This window comes from Bactrocera oleae, chromosome 5, assembly GCF_042242935.1.
Source record: "Bactrocera oleae isolate idBacOlea1 chromosome 5, idBacOlea1, whole genome shotgun sequence".
NCBI lineage: Eukaryota > Metazoa > Arthropoda > Insecta > Diptera > Tephritidae > Bactrocera > Bactrocera oleae.
In genome coordinates, this window is record NC_091539.1 from 15,774,405 (window position 1) to 15,799,149 (window position 24,745).

The following is a 24,745-nucleotide window of genomic DNA, read 5'->3' on the forward strand; positions in this document are numbered from 1 at the left end:
TACATTATTTTAATGATGAATTATATAAGGAAACAATTTGATGATAGCAGTGATATAGTGAATTACATAAGTGAGTTATGGTTATTTATTCATTAACAATTCGTTGATCTTTGAGTTTAAAGTAGGCAGCGAGTCATCCTGGAAAATGATGTTGGAGCAGTGCTCATTGACTAGGTTGATGATTCTATTGCTAGGCCCATGGTATATATAGCTTTTAGTTGTTTTGGATGCGGTTAACAGTCTAGCATTTCTTAGCCCTGGTCTATGTGCAGTAAACTGGAATTGTTCAAGAACCTCAGGTGACATTATTAATTCGTTAATTACTTTATAGAAGAATGTCAGATCAACAGCTTATCTACGGTTAAGTAGATTATGGAGTCACAAAAGTACAGAATTGTGTTTTGCCGTCGGCATTTCACATTCATGCTTTAATTTTTATTTTCAAATGCATGTGTAAAAGCAGAGAACGTAAATGAATATAAAACATATGAACATATTATATTTTCCTGATATATTTTAATTATCTCAGGAAGTAAAATATGCTATTAAAGAAATTGAATTATGATATGCTTAGACTCCAATTAATAAAATAAAAAAATTAAATAAAATTCGTTTTAGGATTCGAACGTATAGGCTCGTATTCGGATTGTGCTTAATCCCTTCCCGCTTACGACCTCAGCCACCACAAAAGTGGAAATGTGGCCGCTTAGCCACCGTTTTATTGTTATCCTTTGTTTAATAAGCAATTGCTCACATAACGCACATACATAAGTTGGAAAACTAGCCTATTAAATGTTTATTTTATTATGAATTCTGGGGTTTTTACCGGTAATACAGATTTTTAATTCAGAAGGCTTTACATAATTATAAATTTGTCATATCATAGAAATTGAAAACATAAATCTAAATAGGTATGCGCAACGATTTTTCATATAGGAATATTCGTTGTGTCTATTTATAGCATTTCGCATATTGTGTGGTGTATTTTTCTTTTTCGAAGTTATACTTTTCGATGTTCCCTCTTGTGGAATTACAAATTAGTACTCAAAAAGTTTTCATTTAACATTTGCTCCTTCTCTACTCATCAACATTCTCTGAAATTAGTACTCAAAAACATTTGATTGAATTTGAATTTGAACATTCTCTGCTTTCATATTCTCCGATTCAGCGACATCTACATTTTAAAAGTAAAACTATATTATCGACTTATATATTTCACTTACTACTAATCAAAAATCTAATAATCTAATCAAAAATCCAGTTTCAAAAGAACATAAATAAATTAAATATATTATATTATAGTATTTTATATAGCTAAAGACACACAGGACTTCATATTCATATATACTATACAAACACTGTAAATAAATTTAAATCTACATCCTGTGTTGGTTTTTCACAGCCTATATAATAATTATAATATTTTAATTTCTATAACGTGTTTTCTCAAATATTTTATTGCAATATAAAAAAACTGTCATAAACTACTTGAATCGAATAATCTTCATGAATATAAAAAACCAAAAGTGAAATGAACAAATTTGTTGAGAAACCCAATATTGCCACATCCACTATCTGATTAGAGAATAAACAATAGCAACTCTGTTTTTGAGAAAGCGGCAAACTTAACTGAAAACAATACTGCTATGGAACACGTCAGGTATTTCGGCCGCTGTCATTTAACTCATAGATATCAGTTGGTATAAAAGTTGGGAAAGTTCTAGGATTTTTTAAGTGTAATCTACCATATTTTGAGATTTTCAATCTTGAATATTTCAATATAAAGCATTAAAAGGTAGCTTCAACAAATGTAAATTGTGTATTCTCTACGTTCAAGTTAATATTTTTTTTTAACTAACTTAATTTGATTTTTATCTCCTTATGTACGTCGCTGGTAAAAAAAAAAATATTGATTGCAAATCAACTAGATTGTTACCTAGCTGGTGGAAAACTTAAGAATATACAGTATTTTTTATTACTGAGTATACGAAAGCACCGGCAAGAACATGTTAGCCAACACAAGTATCAATCATGATACTGCACGCCGACAGCGGAGTACCACGTCATTAACATGTATTTTACGCTTATTTACAACCGCCTACCTGCTGATATTGGCTAGCAGACACATATCTGGCATAAATGCTGCGGCTGTAATGTCTGTGGATCTAGGTACAGAATGGATGAAAGTTGGTGTAGTTTCACCCGGCGTACCAATGGAAATAGCGCTTAATAAAGAATCGAAACGTAAAACACCTGCTTTATTAGCATTTCGGGATGGTTTGCGCACATTTGGTGAAGATGGTGTGACTGTCGGCATACGTGAACCAGCTGCTGCTTATGGTTATTTACTCGACTTGTTGGGCAAGACAATAGAAAACCCAATTGTTGATTTGTACAGGTGTGTAATCAACGATTTTAATATTTATTACAATTAATTCAAAGTGATGAATATTCCATTAGAAGAATACAATACTTTATATTATGAATATTTATATTATTAATTAATATTATAAAATTACAGGAAACGTTTCCCTTATTATGAAATAATTGAGGATCCCAAGCGCAACACAGTAATTTTTAGAAAAAGTGATTCGGAGCAGTTTTCTGTTGAAGAATTAATTGCGCAAATACTAGTTAAAGCTAAAGAGTTCGCACAGGAATCCACTTTGCAGCATATAACCGAATGCGTTCTTACTGTCCCCGGGTATTTTGGACAGGCCGAACGTGAGGCTTTGTTGACTGCTGCCGAATTGGCTAATCTGAAAGTTTTGCAATTGATCAATGACTATACTGCAGTTGCTCTTAACTATGGAGTATTTCATCGAGCAGAGATTAATGAGACTGCGCAATATTTTGTTTTTTATGACATGGGGGCGTACAAAACATCGGCAGCCGTAGTCAGTTATCAGTTAATGAAAGACAAAGTAACAAAAGAAACGAATCCGGTTATTCAGGTGTTAGGTGTGGGTTACGATCGAACTTTGGGTGGTTTAGAGCTTCAACTTCGTCTTCGTGACTATTTAGCTGCTGAATTCAATGCCATGAAGAAAACTAAGACTGATGTCACCAACAACCCTCGTGCACTTGCCAAACTATTCAAAGAAGCGGGCCGTGTTAAGAATGTACTTTCAGCGAATAATGATCATTTTGCTCAAATAGAGAATTTACTGGAAGATCTAGATTTCAAACTGCAAGTAACTCGTGAAAAATTAGAGGAACTCGGTGCAGATTTATGGCCAAGAGTTGTAAAGCCACTTGAACAAGCTCTTTCCGCCTCTGGACTTTCATTGGATACTATTTCCCAAGTTATAATTTTTGGTGGTGGTACACGTGTACCCAAAGTTCAAGAAATCCTAAAGCAAGCCATTAAACAAGAATTGGGTAAGAGCTTGAATGCTGACGAGGCAGCTACTATGGGCGCAGTATACAAAGCTGCAGATTTAGCAACTGGATTCAAAGTAAAAAAATTCGTTGTGAAGGACGCTGTTATATTTCCAATTCAAGTTACTTTCGAACGCGATCCTGGTGATGGCAGTGCAGTTCGTCAAGTAAAGCGTGTACTCTTTAGCCAAATGAACTCTTATCCGCAGAAAAAAGTTATTACTTTCAACAAGCACACCGAAGATTTTGACTTTAATGTTCATTATGGCGACTTAAGTCATTTGTCTGCCCAAGAAATTTCCTATATTGGTTCTTTAAACATATCTCGCGTGGAATTAGAAAGAGTGAAGGAATTGATTGAGAAAAACCAAAATGAAATGATCGAATCTAAGGGTATTAAGGCTTACTTTACCTTAGATGATTCAGGCATATTTCATTGTGCTGGTGTGGAATACGTTTATGAGAAACAAAAGGAAGACGAAGGAACATTAGCTAAGCTTGGCAGCACCATAAGCAAACTTTTCTCAAAAGATGATGCAAAAGACACCGAAAATAGTGTGAGCGAAGATACTGAGAAAATAGATCCTACAAAGTCTGAAGGTGAAACAGCTGAGAAGAAAGATGAAAATGATATTAAAAGCACCAATAAAACTGAGGAAACTAAATTAGGCGACGAAAAAGACAAAAGTTTTAAAAATGCCACCATTAAATTAGTTACGATTAAAGAGCCGGTGTCACATAAAATAACACAACTCATCACTATCCCCCTAACAGGTGAAGCATATGAAAAATCTGTAGAAAAATTGTCGTCCATTAATGCCGCGGAATCCATACGCAATCGCCTAGAGTCTTCTTTGAATGCTCTTGAATCACATGTAATTGAAATACAACAAAAATTAGATGAAGAAGAGTATTCTTCTTGTGCTTCATCAGAAGAAAAAGAAAAAATTCTTGAATTGTGCTCTACAATATCCGATTGGCTTTATGAGGATCATGAAAACCCTACGCCTGAAATGTATGAGGAACGTTTAAAAGAATTGAAAAAACTTACAAATGTCTTCTTTTCACGTCATTGGGAACACTCAGAACGTCCAGAAGCATTGAAGGCACTGGACGGTATGATTGATGGCGCAAAGAAATTTCTTGACAATGCTAAAAATTTAACCAAAGAATCAAACCCTGAAAAAGATGTATTCACACAAGTCGAAATCGAAACACTCAGCAAAGTAATAGGTGAAACCAGTGACTGGAAAAAGTCTGAAAACAAGGCTCAACAGCAACTACAACGCCACGATGAAGTTCGCTTGACAGTTAAAGACATAACTGATAAAATGTCCCTACTTGACCGTGAGGTAAAATATATGGTTAACAAACTAAAGATCTGGAAGCCTAAAGTAAAGCCAAGTAAAAAACCTAAAAAGGACAACAAAACTGAAACCAACGAGACAAGTGGTGAAGAGGAGAGTGCGTCTGATGCCAATAATGAGGAACAAACTAAAGAGGAAGGACCTGAATCTGAAAACACAGTAAATGAGAAAGAAGGTTATACCGAAGATAAGGAAGATAAGACAAGACAAAAGCCGTCAAATACGGAAGAACACACTCCGCGCTCCGATTTGTAAGAGTTTGAGAACTGAACAGTATGTGATAGTTCATATATTACCGTTTGCAGGTCTAATAGTGCTAAGTGAATGACTGCATGAAACTCAAAAACTTTTTAGTAAACAGCTATTCACTTCACAAATTATTATAAAGAAAACAAAAAGTAAGCCTTTTCAATTCCACCCCAAATCCGTTTAAAATGTCAAAATTGACGTCTCTCTAAAGCTAAGCTAGATTGTTTACGTATTTCTAAAATGTATCTTAAATTACTACTCTCAGAACTCATTTATCACTGCAGATAACACTAAGAGATAGGTATCCGTGCCCTAAACTTTTTTTATATGCAAAAAGGGTCTGCATTTTAAAACATAAAAAGCACACTTAGTTTAATTTTTATATTCTACAACAGATATTGTTCTTGCTATGTATCTAATTTATTATAAAAGTAATGTTCAGAAAGTGAAAAATATATGTCTGAATATGTACGAATCTTTTAGACCATTCTGTAATTTGAATTACAATAATTTATTTTGGATTATAAGTTTATAGCAACAAATTTAAAAATATGTGTACAAAAAGATAAATATGCAATTTTAATTTAAACGATTTGAAAGGTCTTTTTCATAATTTGATTCGAAAAACATCCAGATCAATATGCATGCATGTCTCCCTGTTGTTGTTCAAATGTATTTATGGAAAACACTTATAACTCCCATACAATTGTTACCGAATTTATTATGTTTTAAATATTTTCGAAAGCAAAGTAGATTTTTTGATAAAAACAATTGTCAACTTTTAAAACATTTGAGCCGCATTTTAAAGTTTGTCGCAGGGGCAACCCTGTCAATTGGTTTAAAAATTGTGTGCTATTACAAAAAATAAATCAAGTTTCGTGATAATTAACTGTTTAATCAAGACATGTTAATATAATATTTAAGACACCCTGCTATTACATAAAATAATCTTATAAACTATTTACAGTGGGATTGTCAGAATTAATAAATGTGCAGGTGTTATGCACTGGTTTACACACTTTTATTAAAGAGGAAAAGCAACATTGTTGAAGAAATCATAAAATATCACCAATAAAAAAATAACTCAATCAATGTTGCCGTATTAGTAAGAGCAACGTGACTCACAGCAAGTTACGACTAAAGTTGTCAACTGGGTCTTAAGAAACTCATAAAAACTTTAATAGAAATCTCTGGTAGTGGGGTTGGGCAATTAATCGGTGATTTAAACTATGGGTGGCTTGCAGTGTCAGTCATAGCCTTCTATATCTCTTCACTTACACTAAACAGTGCATCATATACCATATTGATTTAATAAAAAAAAATATTTTATATTCAACATTATTATAAAAATAAAATTTAATTCGAATCAATTTATTCTTCTTATTTTATATTTTATAAGTAAGAAACAAAAGAAGGAATTTAGTTATTATCTTAAAAAAAGCGAACTGATAATTTTTCAATATGGTAAGGCCGAAGTCGCGTCGCAATTGTCGTCTCCGTCTTCTCCTTTTGGTAATTTTTTGCCCTCCTTCTTTCACTTTGCTTCTTGTATTTGTTGGCGAAAGTGATTTTTCGGTTTGGTTAATTTTCATAGCTCTGTGAATCTGATGTGCTCTTATAAGTGGAAACTTTGATTGCGTGTGTGGATAATTGAAAATGAATAACTTTTTCAGAAAAATGTGATAATTTAATTGCATAGCTTTGAATTTCAATTGATAAAGAAATATAGAAATAAAAGATATATAAAAAGTGTATGAACAATAGAATTAGGATCCCGTACGGTGTGAGGGATAGATGTTTGGAGTCTGGTTAAGAGACATCATAAGCGGTATTGCAGTGCGAAGGGATTGGTAGACCACTGTGGCCAATTCCAAGTTAATGCTCGGTAATTTCCTTCGATTCGCTTCGATTTCATCATTTGCAATTTTTCCCTCTTCTCCCAAAGTACATTTCATGTCGTCGTTTATCGTTTCTTATACTTTCGTACTTTGGTGGTCGATTTTGAGTTCTTGTTTTATTAAATTCGTTTCATAAAGTTTTTTTGCCAGAAAAACTTAAAGGTGCTTTATCAAAATTACTAAATGGAACAATAAGCGAATATAAAATTATTGTAAAAAAAGAGGAAAATTTATAATTTACTAAAAGTGTTAAATATTTGTAAATTTTAGTGTTTTCATGTGATTAGACCAAACAAGTCTTGAATAAAAAAATATATTTAAAAGTGAAATCCGCCCCAATTTGACCTGAAACAACGATATTAAACGACTCTTACTGCGCAGTCGACAGAGATATAAGCGTTAAGGTTGACGCTGACGTTGCTTGTGACGACAGTTACGGTTCTGATGAAAAAGTGCAGTGTACCTGAATGCCCTTTACACCCGTATTTTAGTCGATCCGCTGCTGGGTTCTTTCTTGCCTGAATTTGGCAACAGATTTGTGCTTTCGTTTCGTCGGCGCAAATCGAATCGTCAAAGGTACACTGCGTAATACTCGAGATGCGAACAGACACGAGCTTCCCAGCATCAGTCAGTGCGTTCATAATTTAGAAGTTAATTTATTAAAGTGAAAAACCGAAAGTATAGAGCAAACATTCAATTATAAATACCAACTATATAGCGACAAAAGGAAAGAAAACTAACTGTCTGTAGTTTCAGCATCAGCTGAATAACATCATCCAGATTTACGACAACAGCTACAAACAGTAGACGACGTGTTTTAGCGAAAAGGAGTGACTTTGACACCCCCCTTTGTGGTGTATTGCAAAGTCTATAGTTGGTTTATCCAGCTGAATTGCACAACACGAGGTAAACGTGCAAACAGTGACGCTGACAGTTTCGAGATGGCTTGTTTGAACACATTAAAATTGGAAATAAAAACACTGGAAAAAATATTTACAAAAAACCACGAGCGCTTTCAGATACTGAATTCCAGTGTTGACGAATTGACATGTCGCTTCATAGGCAAAAATGGCAAGCGTTATGATATTCACGCAAACATTACGGTAAGTAATGTTCATAATTATAAGCACGCATTTGCATACACATAAGTTTACAGACGGAATTGATGATTTATTTATTAAATTTGATTAAGTTGTATAACAGCTGTCATCATTCTAATATATTATGTTTAACATGCCGATGCATATAGTTATAAATACATATGTATGTAAGTATATGTATCGATTTCGGGGAAGCTATTTTTGAATGAATTTGTAAACTCTTTCTGCGAAAACATCTAAGCATAAACAACTTGGAGAGAAGTGTGCCTTAACTGGAAACATCCAGACCTCACTATGCAGGTATCATCAGGAGGAATCTTGTTGTGCAGTGTTCTGGCTATAAGCTGGTCTAGCTCATCGTTTCACCTTATACGTCACTTGCCATCTTGTTTTATTGTTACAAAGATTTTTATTAAGACCTCTCTTTCGAAGACTTGTAGTTTAGTTTTGTCCTTTTCGAATAGCGTCCATGATTCTATCCCGTGGCACAAAACTGGTCATATGATAGTTTTATATATGTAGTTAACCATTTCCTATTGAGTAGCTTTGATTTGATCAGTTTCATTAGAGACCTATTTGGCGGCTTGTATTCTATCTTCAAGACTCATGTTTTACAGTTTCAAATCCGTATTGGTCAATTTTCACTCTTGGTGCTGTTTTGTTTTTTCTGGACATCATCATTATTTCGTTTTATCTTCATTTATTTTTAGGCCAATTTAGCCAGCTGCCACTTCAACATCAGCGAAATTTTTGGAATGGGCATGGATGTTTTTGCTGACTATGGCGATGTCGTCCGTCTATGCAAATATTTACGTAGATCTATTTAATATGTGTTCAGTTCTTTTTGCAGCATGATGTTGAATATTGTGGATGATACGTATCTCCTTGTCTTACTCCAGACTTAATTCTGCAGAATTCGGACTTACTCCCATCATTACTTTTGATATAGTTTTGCGTAAGAATATCGTTACAATTCTAGTAAGTTTTTCTGGTAGTTTGCATTTCTGAAATGTGGATGGATGGATCCTACTAATATATATAACTATAGAACTCATGGACTGTTTGAGGGTAAAAATTTTGTCTACTGTTGACCTTCCGGGTCTAAATCCGCATCGATATACTCGAAGGATTTTCTCTGCATGGTTTATGAGTCTTCTATTCACAATCCTCGCAAATATTTTGTATATCGTGTTGAGAAGGGAAATTCCACGGTAAATTTTGCAGTTTGCTTTATAGATTTTTTTGTGAATGGTTATTATTATTTCTATATTTCAATCGTCTGGCAGCGATACACTGTTATAGGTTATTGTCGTCAAGTGATGAATTCTTTCAATGAACAGAATGCTTGCGTTTCTTATGAGTTCAGCTGTTATATTATCCTTCCCAGCAACTTGAAGTTTTTCATGCGTTTGATCGCATCTCGTATTTCTTGCATTCATCGCTGTTGTTAATTTAGACAGTGAGGCATTGCGTTGTTTGGAAGCATCATGCTCAAATCCGTGTGTCAAACCCGCCAGCATTCAACGTCTCTTTGAAGGGTTCAGCCCATACTTATATGTAAGCATTTCGCCAGTCCGCGTTTTTCTATCTTAATTTTTCTATAAAATTTGCGGGATTGCTTGTCGTTAAAACCTGTACACAGGGTTTCCAGCTCTTTCCTCAATGATTCTCTGGTTTTTTAGGTGAGGCATTGCGTTGTTCCGAAGCATCATGCTCAAATCCGTGTGTCAAACCCGCCAGCATTATTATAAATAAGCATTTCGCCAGTCCGCGTTTCTCTATCTTAATTTTTCTATAAAATTTGCGGGATTGCTTGTCATTAAAACTTGTACACAGGGTTTCCAGCTCTTTCCTCAATGATTCTCTGGTTTTTTAAGAAGTCAGTTCTTTCTTGCTTCACTTTTAAAATCTATCATCCTTCTAAACTCTTCATTAAACTACTCCGTGTTTTTGTTTTTAGTTTCACTTCCAAGTGTATGTGTTGCAGCAATTGTAATCGGGTTTTTAAAGTTTTCCATTCTTTCTCGGATGATTTTTGTTGCTTTAGCTCTTCGTCAATTTTGGTCTGATAGTGTTCCAATTTTTTCTTTTAACTTCTTTGGTTTTTCCCACGTTCGAGAGTTTATGTCGTAGTATTACCCTTACTAAATAGCTATCATCTTCGCAATTGGGTCCTTTAAGACTGCGCACTTCGGTTATAGAGCTTTTTCTTCGGCGATTGATAAGAACGTGGTCAATTTGATACACTTCATTGCTTCCGGGTATCTTCCACGTCCTTTTGTGTATTTTCTTGTGAGGAAACGCAGTCGCAATGACTTTTGTTGTGAAATTAGCAAAATTGCGGATGCATCTGCCGTTTTTGATTTTTTTTTTCATGAAGTGAGTGTTTACCGGCTACATTTCTGTTGCAACTTTCAATGCCTACTTTGGCATTAAAGTAACCTAGGATGATAGTTGTGTCATATTTCCCTGTTTTTTTGGATGAGTCTTTTTCACATTCGCTATCATCTTCGGCATATGCTGATATCAATGTTAATTTGTTATAAGGCCCTTAACCGCGCAATTTTGAGAGTCTGTCCCCTGACTGGCTCAAAGCCTACTATTTTGTTTTTATCAAAAATAAGTCCAAAAACCAGTGCCGCATCTACCCGATTAATTTATTTCTCTTTTCGTATTTCTCCAAAGTCTTTCCAATGTATTTTTTGGAGGGCCACGAGGTCCATCTCACATTTTGCAAGTTCAGCTGTGATTTTTATTAATTTTATCAGCTTGTAGCATAGTCCTTGTATTCCATCAGCCGAGTTTTCAATCATTATCCTTGTTTCGAATTTTGCGGTCGTCAACGTTGTTTTGGGTTTTCTCCGAGGCACTTGTGTTGCTTTCATGACAAGTAATTACCGCCGAGTGGGTTGTCAGCCCTACGTCGACAGGGCAGAACTCCAACCACGTGGTAGCTTGTTATACCTCTAGCTGTCAAATTGCCATTTATTTTTAGAAGCTGGCTAGTAGGGTTATGCCGCCCAATCGGTCGCCAGAGCCGCTTTTGTTATCGCCAGGGTGTACCGACATGTAGGTGAGGTTGACGGTTGAATAGGAAAGGCTTTATAATCGCGTCACTATCCCATTGTCACCCCCAACTGCGTATGAAATGATGGGAATTCCCTCTAGTAGCTTAGGGAGTTTCGTAATATAGAAGTTAAATCGGAGCGGGGAGAGGTGACCACCCTACAAAACCCGCTGTTTGACCTCGAAATAGTACGGATGATTGACTACCGCTTAGATAATTCTTGGTCCACCTCTTTAGCTCTGGAGGGATGTGGTGGTGTTGTTAGTGTCCTCTGTCCTCTAGTTGCATTGTGTGATTGACTGTGTCAAAAGCTTTTGACTAATGCTACTAGTATCGTCCTCTCACAGATTGGTGGTTTTTGATTTAGGCCAGGAACTATCAGGACGTTTATGACGCTAAGCACTGTGGTGGTCTGATCAGTTGGTGATTGAAAATCATGAGTAACTAGGCCTCAAGTGGTTTTATTACTGCGGAAAGGTGAGTTATCGGATGATAAGAATCTCTAGATTGGCGGGTGAAAACTGTCGGCTAAAATAGCTCGCGTATTTTTTCAGGTCCGAAGAGGCATGGTTATCTAATCTTGAAATTGATAGGGAGGTCACAGGGATCGGAGGGCGCTTGTTTGCTAAAAGTGCTGCTTCGGCTGGGAAATCGGGGGGGACGTCCTCGATTCTTTCAGACGGAATAAAACAAGCGGTAGCAGCTGCGATCACTTTGCGGAATTAACGTTCGATAACGATTACGTCTGTAGGAATGGGAAGTGTGGATAAGATGTTCTCGGTAAATTTAGTGAAGGACCAAGTAAGCTGTGGTAAAATTAATAATTGTGCGATGGTCTACAGAAATAAACTCGAGAGGTTTCTCGAGCGAGATATTTATGGACAGATTGTCTGATGCGAAAAATAGCATAGATCGCAAGGTTATGATATTTATCAGACCTCCGCTAGCGATGATAATATCGGGCGAGCTATTACAGGTGCTATAATTCTACGATCGTTTGACAGGCCGGACCTCGCCTGACCGGATACCTATGCCTTGACAATTTGATCTGCGATTGATCCGACTGGGGGTCATGCTGCTGAGTTAAGCTTATTTAGACCGTAGACGTTTTTTGTTGGCCACTCGACTGGAGTGGAGGTGCAGTTCGCGAACTATGTGCAGTTGTGCGTTGGCAGCATTGGACCATATAACGAGTGTTCCACTCCCTATTTGTCTCAGAACCTGAGCTTGTCTTAAGCTGTCTTCTTCCTCCTTCCAAAATCCTCCAGGCCCTTGTTAGACTCAATGCCAGCATGGATCAGGAGGATGCGAAGTAACCCAGTTGCTAGTTGTTGCTCTAATGATGACAAACCTTACCGATTATCTTAATTTAAAACTTAAGCTAAATTAAGATTATCAGTTCAGGGTTTGCTTTCACTTATTAAGAATGGAGTGTGGAGCTAAAGAAAGTCGTGGTGCGGTGATTGCTTAAAAAAGTGTTGAAAAGGTGTTATTTATAAGCTGCTCAAAAAACTTAATACTTCGAGAATGTTTGTTGTCCGTACTATTGATTGTTTTCCCAAACATCTACAATTGAGGACATAAAGAGAAGTGATCGTCCTCGCGGGGTGTCTTTTTTACAGATTAAAAAATGTTCTCTGTTGAAGAAGTTTTTAATAAGCAAAATGACAAAATCTATGCTAAAACTTCCAAAAACGCAACCACTATTATTCCAAGGTTTCAACGTAGTCACCATCCAACTGTAATGGTTTGGTGCATAGTTGTTGTAAATAATATTATTCAGACCCTGCTTGAGAAAAAGTAATAAGTGAACTGTCATCGAAATCAGTTGACGGTAGACCCAAAACATGAGAAGTATGCTATGCTCCTTGACAGAGAGCATGCGATCCTCACTAGTGAGTCCCTTGTCATTTTAACTTGCACCTTATTACCCAAACCGAGTTTAGATAACCACTACAACAACAACAGCTGATGACAAACGACTTCGCTTATTTAGCAGGACCAGAAAAATTATTCTCAGTGGTTCTCTATATGAACTTCTCTAGTGATAGTTATGATTCTGCGGCAATATACGCAGGCTATCTGCTCTGCTATTGAATTGTAGCAATATGTCAAACAGCATCATAATGAAATTTAATTAATTTTATATTAACACTACTAACTAAAAAAATAGTTAAAAAACAAGTATAGAAGGTCTAAGTTGGATGTAACCGAACATTTTATACTCTCGCAAAGTCAAATGGTATACTCGTTTTAGATTTCTTTGTGGATCTTGCCGCCTTGTTCTATGTTGACCGATATTTTCGGTAAAAAGTCAGCTATAGGCACTGGGGTCCACATATTCATTACCTAGGGGCTTGAACAGTTTTGACTCGATTTAGACAATTTTTGATCACAAGGTGGCATACTTCAATCGCATTATTCACGCAAAGTTTTACCCCGATACAATAATTTTTGCTTGATATGCATAGTGGAAAGTGACAGAATCAGATGGAATTGAAAAAGGTGTTATATGCGAAATAGGCGTGGTTGTAGTCCGATTTCGCCCATTTTCGCACTGTGACATAAAAATATGAAAAGAACGTTATGCACCGAATTTGGTTGAAATCGGTTAAGCAGATCTCAAGATCCCGTTCCCACGACAGTCGGGTCTACGTAACCGGAACGGACCCGGATTTATTCCGGCCAAGGACTGTCAACTCGGTAGAATTCTGCCGCTACAACAACAACATATGGGTTTTCACCTAAAGGTGGGCGGTGCCACGCCCATTGTCTAATTTTGAACACGGTTCCTATAAAGTCATCTCATGCCATCCCAGAGATAAACATTAATGTCTCTGGCGTGTTTAGTGCTTGATTTATCGCGCTTTTAGTAGTTTTTAACAGTGCCGTTATATGGGGAGAGGGCGGAGTTGCCACCCGATTTCAACTATTTTCACACTGCAGGTAGAGGTGCTAAATACATTTGCTTCCAGTGAATTTTGTTATTATAACATTAGCGGTTTAGGAGATATGTACATTAAACTTATTAGGGGCGGGACCACGCCCACTTTAAAATTTTTTTTTAACTGCAGATGCCCCTCCCTAATGTGATTCTCTGTACCAAATAACAGTCTTGTATCTTAATTCGGAGCTTAGTTATGGCAATTTATTTGTTTTTGATTAATGGCGTTTTGTGGGCGTGGCAGTGGTTCGATTACGCCCATCTGCAATACCATCCGTCTCACGGTACAAAGAAACATGTCTACCAAGTTTCATAAAGATATCTCAATTTTTACTCAAGTTAGAGCTTGCACGGACGGACAGACAGTCACCCGGGTTTCAACTCGTCTCTTCATCCTGATTTCAACTCGTCTCTTCATCCTTATCATTTATATATATATAACCCTATATCTAACTCGATTAGTTTTAGGTGATACAAACAGCCGTTAGGTGAACAAAACTATTATACTCTGTAGCAACAGGTTGCGAGAGTATAAAAATTTTGCGAAACAGTTCAACATTCATTCTTCGACTAAATCGTCAATCAAATTTGTATCTTACTAAGTTATATTATAGCTCATATAGTCACTTAGTTTTATTACTATATTTTACTATATTAGCTGACGCGAAAATTGTATTAAAATCATCTTCAAATGAGATGTATGGGATATAAACTCAACTGAAGAAGCTAAATTTAATATAATGAGTTGATGTGAAAACGTCAAGCAGAAGATCGCAATTCCTTATTTTAGGGATACATAGGGTTTGATCAAAGTGTAGACTAATTTTATTCATATTCCCACAAGAAAACTTCTTCATTTGATTTTATTAAAGTATTACACATTTTGTCAGGTGAAAGTCTAAAATTATTACACAGGCTATATTGGAGACAGAGAAAGGGAGGGGCTGATTGAATTGATTTTAACATTTCCGGGGTATACTTGAGATCATATTTTTAAGCAATTTTATTAATGTATAATACACATATTGAACAACATTTTTGGCATAAGGTTTGTTAGAATTACGAAAATCAATATAGGTAGCATTTGGGAGTTGAGGTATTCGTAGACTAAATTAGCACATTTTCGGCATTAAACTATAATTATACATATAGGTATATATATATACATACGTTAAACTATAGTATATCCAATATTATATGTTAGGTTAATTTTGCGAAGATAATTTACATATTGACTGATATATATGGCATAAGACCAACCGGATGTTTGAAAATCTTATATTAGGTATATGAGAGATTGGGGTAGTATTGACCCGATTTTATCTATTTTTGGCAAGACAACATACCACTAACAGAATAAAATAATCCATGAGTTCGTAAAGTACCTCACATACCATCACCAACATATGTGGTGTAAAATCAAACGAATATTTGAAAATTCTGTAATTTGTTATATAAGAGCTAGGGCAAGTTTTCACCCGATTTTACTAATTTATGTATATAGGCACAAAGATGAAGCATTGTAAGGAAAAAACATCCACTTAATTTTATTGAAATAGCTTACTTGATATTAGCCGATATATGCGGTATTAAATAAACCGGAAGTTCGAAAATATTTCGATAAGGTATATGGGGCATATTATTGTCAGAAAGAGAATCCTTCCGAATTGCAATAATGTTGTTGTTGTTATAACGATTATCTAATCCCCGTTTGGGTGATAAATTCTAGATTCGTTGTCGTCGAGGTCATCTAACGGAAGGCCCAGGAAACGAGCTGTTTCGACGGGGTCGGACCATAGGGAGAGGGGTGTTAGATGAGTGGGGTTTGTTGGGCATGCAAAGAGGTGGTTAGTGTCATGCGGAGACTCATTGCATGCAGGACATGTGTTTGGTATGTCAGGGTCTATTCTGGATAGGTAGGAGTTTAACCTGCTACAGTATCCAGAACGAAGTTGCGCGAGGGTCACTCTAGATTCGCGAGGCAACTCGAGCTCTGTGTCTGCAATGGGTGGTGGTTTGACTCGTATTACGCCATTCACTGAAAGGGAGTCGGTGAAGGTGTTAATGGCTCCACTGTGAATGGCGGTCAGTGCTTGTCTGAAGTTAGTTGCGTCCGAAGTCTGGTCGGCGTGCTGTCTGATGTCGTCGACGTAGTCAAGGAAGGACCTCTTAATGTTCCTAGGAGGCTGCTCCGCTGCAAGCAGGCGTCTGCAGGGGTGGTTTCTGCGAAAACATCCCAGCAGAAACTGCTTGGAGAGGAGCTCGTTATGTTCCTTAACCGGAAGCATACGGGCCTCGCTATGTAGGTGTTCGATTGGGGACATCAAGAGGCACCCCGTGATAGTCCGGAGTGCAGTGTTCTGACAAGTCTGAAGCTTTTTATTCTGCATGTCACTGCATCCAGGCGACCATATTGCGGCTGCATAATTGAGGACCGGCCGGCCGATTGCCTTGTATGTTGCCAACAACGTTTCTTTGTCCTTTCCCCATGAGCTGCCGGCAAGCGACTTGAGGATTTTGTTGCGGCTCTGTACTTTGGCAGTTATCGCGGTCGTATGAGGAGTGAAAGAGCACAGACTGTCCAAAGTGACGCCTAAAATTTTAGGGTTATTTACTGTCGGAATTTTTGTGCCATCGACTGAAATGTTCAGGTCCAGTCTGTACTCCTTCGTCCAATTGGTGAAGATGGTCGCTGTGGATTTAGTGGGGGAGAGTGTTAAGTTCCTTGCAGAAAAGAAGCGAGAAAGATCGGAGAGGTAGCCGTTTACTTTTGAACACATGCCATCGATTCCATTGCCCGACGTCAATATCGTACAGTCATCTGCGTACGAGGTCATTGAAATTCCCGCTGGTGGCTGGGGGAGTTTTGAAATGTAGAAATTAAACAGTAGCGGGGAGAGGACACCGTCCTGCGGAACCCCCTGTTTAATTTTCCTGAGTTTGGAGTTTTGACCTCGAAATAGTACGGAAGTGTCGACCGCTCAGGTAGTTCATGGTCCACCGCTTCAGCCCTGGAGGGAGCGTTGATTGTTCCAGGTCCTCAAGTAGCGTTGCGTGATTGACTGTGTCAACAGCTTTTGACAAGTCCAACGCTACGAGGATCGTCCTCTCGCAGGGTGGCTTCTGGTTCAGGCCATGAACTATCTGGGCGTTTATGACGCTAAGTGCTGTGGTGGTACTGTGCACTTTACGGAAGCCATGCTGATGGTCTGCTAGGCTCAGGTGGTGGGTGAATGACGGGAGTAACAAGGCCTCAAGTGTCTTCACTACTGGGGAAAGGAGAGTTATCGGGCGATAAGACTCCCCTTTGTTGGCGGGTTTCAGCAGTGGGACCACTCTTCCGACTTTCCACACATCGGGTATTTGAAGAGTGGATATCGACAGGTTGAGGACCTTGGTGAGGTAGTTTACTCCCGTTGGGCCTAGATGTTTTAACATCAGCATGCTTATTCCGTCAGGGCCGATGGATTTAGACGATTTCGCCTTTTTGATGACATTCTGAACCTCCCCATCGGTGAAAGTAAGTGGTGCGCAGTCTTTTGGCATTTTGCGCAGCCGTCGGGTAACACATCGTTTGGCCTTGTCGGTCGAAGGGTGCAGTATAAACTGCCGGCTAAAGTAGCTCGCGCACTTCTTCGGGTCCGAGGAGGCATGGCTATCGAATTGAATTTCAACCTGATCGTCATGTTTCCTCGGATTTGACAGGGCCTTGACAGTAGTCCAAAGCTTACTCACACCGGTGGAGAGGTTGCAGGACTTCAGGTGCTCTATCCATTTTGTCCGCTTATGATGGTTTACCATTTGCCGAATCTCCAAATTGAGATCCCTTATTCGGGGATCACAGGGATCGGCATGGCGTAAGGTGTCGCGGTCATTTGCTAATACAGCTTCGGCTGGGAAATTAGGGCGGAGTTCCGCTATTCTTCCAGCCGGTATGAAGCGAGCTGTAGCAGCAGCGATCACCTTGCGGAATTGACGCTCGCCAACGATGACGTCCGTAGGAATGGATAGTGCGTTGAAGGTGCTCTCAGTAAATTCTGTGAAGCCGACCCAGTTAGCTTTGTTAAAGTTAACATAGGTGCGGTTATCCACAGAAATAAAGTCAGGAGGTTTCTCCATCGAGATAATTATGGGCAGATGGTCTGATGCAAGAGTTAGCATAGGTCGCCAGGTTATACTATTTATCAGACCACCGCTAGCGATGGTAATATCTGGCGAGCTATTACAGGTGCCCATAATTCTGGTGGGGGCTTCGTCGTTCATTGTGCAGAATGTCGAATCGTCTATCTGTTCCGCCAGCTCCATCCCCCTACGATCGTTTGACAGGCAGGAATGCCAAAGATCGTGATGCGCGTTAAAGTCGCCTAGCACCAGACGGTTTTCACCACGAAGTAGCGCATCTATATTCGGGTGATATCCTGTTGGGCAACATGTAACTGGGGGGATGTATATATTAAATATTTCGAGCTCGACATCGCCTGACCGGACAGCTATACCCTGACATTCTAGGGTGGTGTCCCTGCGGTCGATGTCAACATCGATTAGACGATATTGCACGGTGTTGTGCAATATGAAGGCTAGGCCTCCACCATTATCCCGCTCGCGATCCTTACGTAAAACGTTGAAACCTGCACAACTCAGAAGATCTGAGCGGCTGTTTAACTTGGTTTCTTGGATCGCAGCTATCGTTACGCGCTCCCGGCTCATAAATGCAACTATCTCCTCGATCTTGCTCTGGAGTCCGTTGCAGTTAAATTGTAAGAGTCGCGTTTGTCGCGGGTGTCCAGTCGTGATCCTAGGGGTGAGTGGGGTGCGTGTAGGTGGTGGTTGTTGCAGCTGTGCTATCCGCATGGGCGGTTGTCGCACTATGGTGTTGGTTGGCGACGCCACTGTTTGTGATTGCGGGGGCAGACTCCCACAGCATGGGGCAACATACGACGCACTCCACTCTCGTGTGGTGCGCAGGCCAGAACACGACAGAAAGTGACACCAGCCAGTACAAGAATTGCACTTGACTGATGTGACATTCCGGCGTATTATGGTCTGACACACGGAACAGACTGTGCGAGGAACCAGGAGTTGCTGTGTGGTTCTCACACGAGGATTGGAGCTGGATGAAGGTTGGGGGGGGGGAGGTTGGTCAGATTGGGAGTTATGCTGTCTATGTGAGCTCCTTAGGACCGTGGAGGTCCTATCTTGGCCACTCGACTGGAGTGGGGCCACGTAACTCGTGGTCCACTCCCTGTGTGTCTTAAGGCCCGAGCAGGTCTTAAGATGGCTCCATCCATTGCATGTATTGCACCTAACCGAGGTGGAATTTGGATGGAGCCTTTTTGCGCATACGCAGCAGTAGAATACCTCGGGGCCCGGGTTGGACTCGATGCCAGCACGGGTCAGGAGGATACGGAGCAACCCTGCTGCTAGGCGTTGCTCCAGTGACGACAAACTTAATCTAAAACTTACCGATCCAAACAGGGTTAGATCGTCGAAATAACAGCCCTTGGCCGGATAAAAACCGGGTCAATTCCGGTATCGCAGAACCGGCTGTTGTGGGAATTGTAATATATCAATAATAATAATAATATATCACACAGGTGGACCGTTCCGGTAAAAAGTTAGCACCAGGCGGTGAGGTCCCCATATTTCGTAACTGGGGGCTTAACCAGTTATATTAACAATTTTAAGACTTGCGATGGTATACTTTAAAAGCACTATTTGTGCAAAATCTTGTTCTTATATGTCCTTTGGTGCTTGATTTGTATACTGAAAAGTGAAAGAATCATATGAAATTTAAAATTGTGCTAGTGAGGTAATAGGCGAGGTTGTAGTCCGATTTCGCTCATTTTCTCATTGTAAGATGAGTTGTTAAAAAAATTCTATGTACCAAGTTTTGTTGAAATTCATCAAGTAGTTCCGATACATGATTTCGCCTAAATGTAAGCGGTGCCACGCCCATTGTTCAATTTTGACAACGGTTCCTTTAAAACCCCCTTGTGCCATCTCGGTTGCATTTAGTTATTGATTTATCGCACTTTTAGTAGTTTTTAACAAAAACGTTATATAGGGAGTGGGTGGGGTTATCATCTGATTTCACCCATTTTCATACTGTCGAAGAAAGTGTCAAAATTATGCAAATTTAGGTTTTATAGCTTGAATGGTGTAGAAGAAATATACATTTAACTTATTAGGAGGCGGGGCCACGCCCGCTTTTGAAAAAATGTTCAACCATTAATGACCCTCCCCAATAAATCTTCTGTACCAAATAACAGATGTATATGTTATTTTAGTGCTTAGTTATGACTTTTTATAAGTATTCAATTAATGGCGTTGTAGCGGGCGTGACCCATTTACGCCCATCTACAGTACCAAACTTCTTATGGTGCCAAGGAACATGTGCGCAGCAAGATATCTTAATTTTTACTCAAGTTACAGCTTGCACGGACACACAGGCAGTCACCCGGATTTCAGCTCGTCTCGTCAACCTGATCATTTATATATATTTATAACCCCATATCTAACTCGATTTTTTTTAGGTGATAACAAACAACCGTTAGGTGAACAAAAATATACTCTGCATTTTTAGTGGGGGGGGGGGGGACACCGTGGAATTATATTCCGCAGCAAAGCGGAAGAGTGCTATTTGATTGTAATACTGCGTTTACATGGGGACTCTTTTGGCCCTCATTATCGGCAAATTATCTTCTGATGTCGCTCTGTGCATTCACACTAGCAAATAGAGTCCAGCCACTCAATCGAGTTTTTCTGTCATTACTTTTCATACAATTTTTGCAAATGTTTGTGCGGTTCGACTACGCGACGCTTAGAGTGTGTTGCATATTTCATTTGTATGTTGGGATGATGGTCTCACATTCTGCTTGCAATAAATTACTAATGAATGTGGTAGAACAATATGCATTATACCTATCCGCATAATAGTTTCAAAGAAATACTTAAGTCGAAAATTCCCTAATCCACCAGAATGTGTTGAATACCTGTTACTAATATTTTCAAGACCAAATTTATAGCAGGAATTTCATAATCTTTAAGTATTAAAAATCCATAATTTTTTTACTCCATATTTTTTTCTATTTATTTTAAAACATCCTTGAATTAATTATAATTCTTGTTTTAAATAAAATGATATTCGAACTAAATTCTTTGCGGTTAAAAGAAATAAATATGAAAGCATTCTAATATTTTAAGTAAATATAAGAAAGTAAAGTTACCATTTTTATTAGAATTCTTTTATGTATACTCGTATATTATTAAATTTAATACCGGAATTAAAAATTTAAATTGAATATTTTAGAGTATCTTAATTTTCTCCTTATTTACCATTTTCCAAAATATTTCATACATACATACATATTTGCAAATTTCATACAAAAAATAGATAACAGAATTAAAATTTCTGAACGAATGGTATACTTGTAGATTCATTTGAAACCGAGCGCTCTCTCAACCATTAATAGAATTGCTGTTACGAACAAGAACACAAAGCGGGCACGGTTCCTTCGTCTTTCCTCCTCGTCCCTTCGCCTACAATGAACCGGTTGGCTTGTTTATTTATTCTCCTCCTTCCTTTTGAAAACACAGAAGAGATTGATCTCTGGATGAATTTTAAAATGGAATAGAGACTCAAACACTTCCTTTTCCTTAATTAAATTACCCGTTGACATATCAAGAAAAAAAAGGCATTCTGATAGCCTTGATCTTACCGACCGTGCACTTGAAATTAGTTGTGAAATTCCTAGTCTTCGCTTTCAGTAGCATGTGAAGAGGTCGCAACACCTCTGTCTCCTTGCTGTTCTTGTCCTTGTCGACTGTCCTGTCATAAAATATCTTAGATTTTAAACATTCAAACATCTAGGTGTACTAGCGGGAATTAAAATTAAAATCTAAGAAGGGATGGGTTCGAAGTTTTTTGTCGTGACTAAGTTTTTCTGTGTGACGCCAGAATATAAAAGATATTCTATTCTATCTATTTACACAAAACGAGGCACTAAACTAAATTAAATTGTACGTTATGCCATTCACATAAGATCAATAAATACCTTACTGGACTCAAATCTAGAAAGATGCTTGGACATTTGTCTTATGGATATTGTAGTGTTTTAGTTTAACACTGACACATCCTCCATAAAGAACCTGCCCTGAGCCTACTGTTAAATGACTTCATGACAATACTTACCCAACCTTTCGTCCACACAAGTTTGGCTAACAGTTAAAGAACAATAAATTGGTACTTGGTTGCGAAAGATTTAAATGTTGTGCGCAACTGAAAATCTTTGGTATTATAAAAATAAATTAAGTTTGAATACATGTTTTATTATAGAAGTGTTTAAAATTTGTTTATTTTCAATATTCACCACATGAATTAACAAAATGAGATCTGAACCACTGTAGTCTACGTTATGTTATATAGATAATGGCTAAGTGAGAGTGACATGAAAAATACGTATATATACAATATAATACACATACATGTATAATAAATATTCCTTTACCTCTTAATTTCTTGCATTTGCTCTCTAGATTCGATTTTTCTCTCTTTTCATTTACACAGCTGTGTTGCTAACGCTCCTTGACATTGCACTCTAATCTTTAGTTGTATGAAATCTGTACACAATACATTCAGTCCGCACCGAAACCAAACCTGAATTGCTCACTGGTTACAGATATTTGTAGGCTGCTTTTTATTGTTTTCCATTCTTACGACTTTTACAAAGCAATGCAGGTCTTTGTAGCTCGATTTATACATAAGGAAAAAAATAGGTGACATTGTCTACATTTTGGATTATCCTTTACATATCCCTGATACTAACTGCAATTCGTACCACCATCTTAGGATTCGTTTATACATATTTATATACGTACGTATTGCCGCTCGCCCGTCTGGCTACCTGTCTGGCAACTTCATCTAGCCTATTTTACCCCTTCCTTGTAGGCCTTTAATTACGCATTGTTTCAGTGTATGTGTGTAGCTTTGTTGCTATTTTTATTTTGTCGTATGTTCTTTTTGTGGGTGTTATTACATGTTGTTTCTCTTAGCATGGTGTTTTTCGCTCGCCTTTTACAGTTAATATTTTCGCCAGATGTGTTGTGTTATTTTTTGTTGTTGCTTCTTTATTGTTGTAGTGATTTTATTTTTTGTGTTGCGGCGTTTAATAAATTATGATTCGTTGCACTTTCTGCCTCGGTCCGGTTCAATGCTCTAATTAAAGGTTAAATTACTTTGCACGTTTTTTACTTTTGTTTTTTTCCTTGGTCTGGTTTTGTGTGTGTCCTCATTTCTGCTACAAAATGGAAAGCACCATGTTCCATCTGAATTTTCAGTATATACTTAGGCTCGTTTATAAATTTAACTATAGTTTTTGAATACTTGTACACACATATTGGCAAAATTAAAACTCAAATACATATATACATATAGGTATGTATGTACTTATGTGTGTGGTGCTTTTTAATATCTTTTTTATAACAGGAATTTTGTAATTTAAGTACAGCGTTTCAGTCGGGCGATCAAATATGGTGAGAATGCTTACGCTCAAGTGAGTATGTTAGTTTGAACCTTAAATAACGGCTTTACTTACGAAGGAAGCTGTCAAAGGATTTTATACAGTACAATCTACTACTGAATTTAATATTAAATTTGGCGTAGACATAAAAATTAAAATGTCTAACTTTGACCAATAATGCGCTCTCCAAAAGTTTCCTTTAATAAATTGATTGTTTCGTTGGCTATATGTAGCGCAATCTTGTTGGAACCAAAGGTTGTCCACATCAACATCCTCCAATTCAGCTATGGAAAAGTCATTAATCATGGCTCTATGGCGTTCCCCATTGGTCTGCTTTAGTTTTAAAAAAATGTGTACCAATGATTCTCTCTGCCCATTGAGCCCACCAAACAGTGACTTTTTGAGAATATCATGGCGTCTAAACAATGGCTTGTAGATTATAGTATCATCACTTCGAATGCGACAATTTTGTTCATTAATGTACCCATTTAACCAAAATTGAACTTTATCGCTGAAAGGAGTTTTGTATGATGCTTCGCGCGAATCGACCCATTATTTTGGTAATAAATTTGCTGGATTTACAAACGTTGTTCCGGAGTCGGTATATTTATTATGAGATCGCAATGCTAATAAGTTAAGTTTTATACCGATACGTTAATTGGTGCTTGATTAGCATACTGGAAAGTGAAAGAATCAGATGGAATTTAAAATTGTGTTATATGGGAAGTAGGCGTGGTTGTGGTCTGATTTCGCCCATTTTCGCAATAAAATATAGGAATCACAAGATAGAATTACATACCAAATTTGGTTGAGTAGGTCCTGAGACATGTGTTTTCACCGAAATATGGGCGGTTCTATGCCCATTTGACTCCGGCTCCTAAAAAGTCCTTTTGTATCATCGTAGATGTAAAATTTAATGTCTCGGAAGTATATATTTATTGATTTATCGCGCTTTTAGTAGTTTTAACAGAACCATGACATGGGGAGTGGGCGGGGTATCACCCGATTTCAACAATTTTACAGTGTAGGGGTGCATAAAAGATTTGTCTTGAGCGAATTGGTTTGTTGTACCGTAAGTGGTTTAGGAGATATGTGCATTACCCCTTAGAAGGCGTGGCCATACCTTTTATTTAATTTTTAGCCTACAGGTGCCTCTTGCTACTGTGATCCCCAGTGTCAAATTACAATTTTATATCTTAATTTAGTGCTTAATTATGTTAC

General features: G+C 37.9%; 2 protein-coding genes and 1 long non-coding RNA gene across 5 annotated transcripts in view; 2 read left to right on the forward strand and 1 right to left on the reverse strand.

Annotated features, from left to right (window-relative positions):
* The first annotated feature begins 1,635 nt into the window (after positions 1-1,635).
* Positions 1,636-5,589, forward strand: Grp170 (Grp170 co-chaperone). The gene is made up of 3 exons (XM_014240438.3): positions 1,636-1,795; positions 1,929-2,398; positions 2,522-5,589. Exons 2-3 carry the CDS (start codon positions 2,007-2,009, stop codon positions 5,001-5,003), a joined length of 2,874 nt encoding a protein of 957 aa, XP_014095913.2. The 5' UTR covers positions 1,636-1,795; positions 1,929-2,006; the 3' UTR covers positions 5,004-5,589.
* A 962-nt stretch (positions 5,590-6,551) lies between these two features.
* Positions 6,552-24,745, forward strand: part of LOC106621529 (ubiquitin-conjugating enzyme E2 Q2) — a 30,487-nt gene continuing 12,293 nt past the window's right edge. The window contains exon 1 of one of the 2 annotated variants that reach the window (XM_070110612.1): positions 6,552-7,998. In XM_070110612.1, coding sequence (XP_069966713.1) covers positions 7,837-7,998 — 162 coding nt within the window. In that variant the 5' untranslated portion in view covers positions 6,552-7,836. The remainder of the gene's footprint in view (positions 7,999-24,745) is intronic. The other variant, XM_070110610.1, reaches the window with a different exon arrangement.
* Positions 21,267-23,722, reverse strand: LOC118682455 (uncharacterized). 2 transcript variants are annotated; one of them, XR_004978290.2, is made up of 3 exons: positions 22,514-23,722; positions 22,198-22,438; positions 21,267-21,834 (listed from the first exon to the last, which is right to left on the reverse strand). It is a non-coding gene; the product is annotated as an uncharacterized lncRNA (long non-coding RNA). The 2 variants fall into 2 exon arrangements; XR_004978289.2 differs by lacking the exon at positions 22,514-23,722 and having other exon boundaries at positions 22,198-22,292; positions 22,376-22,507.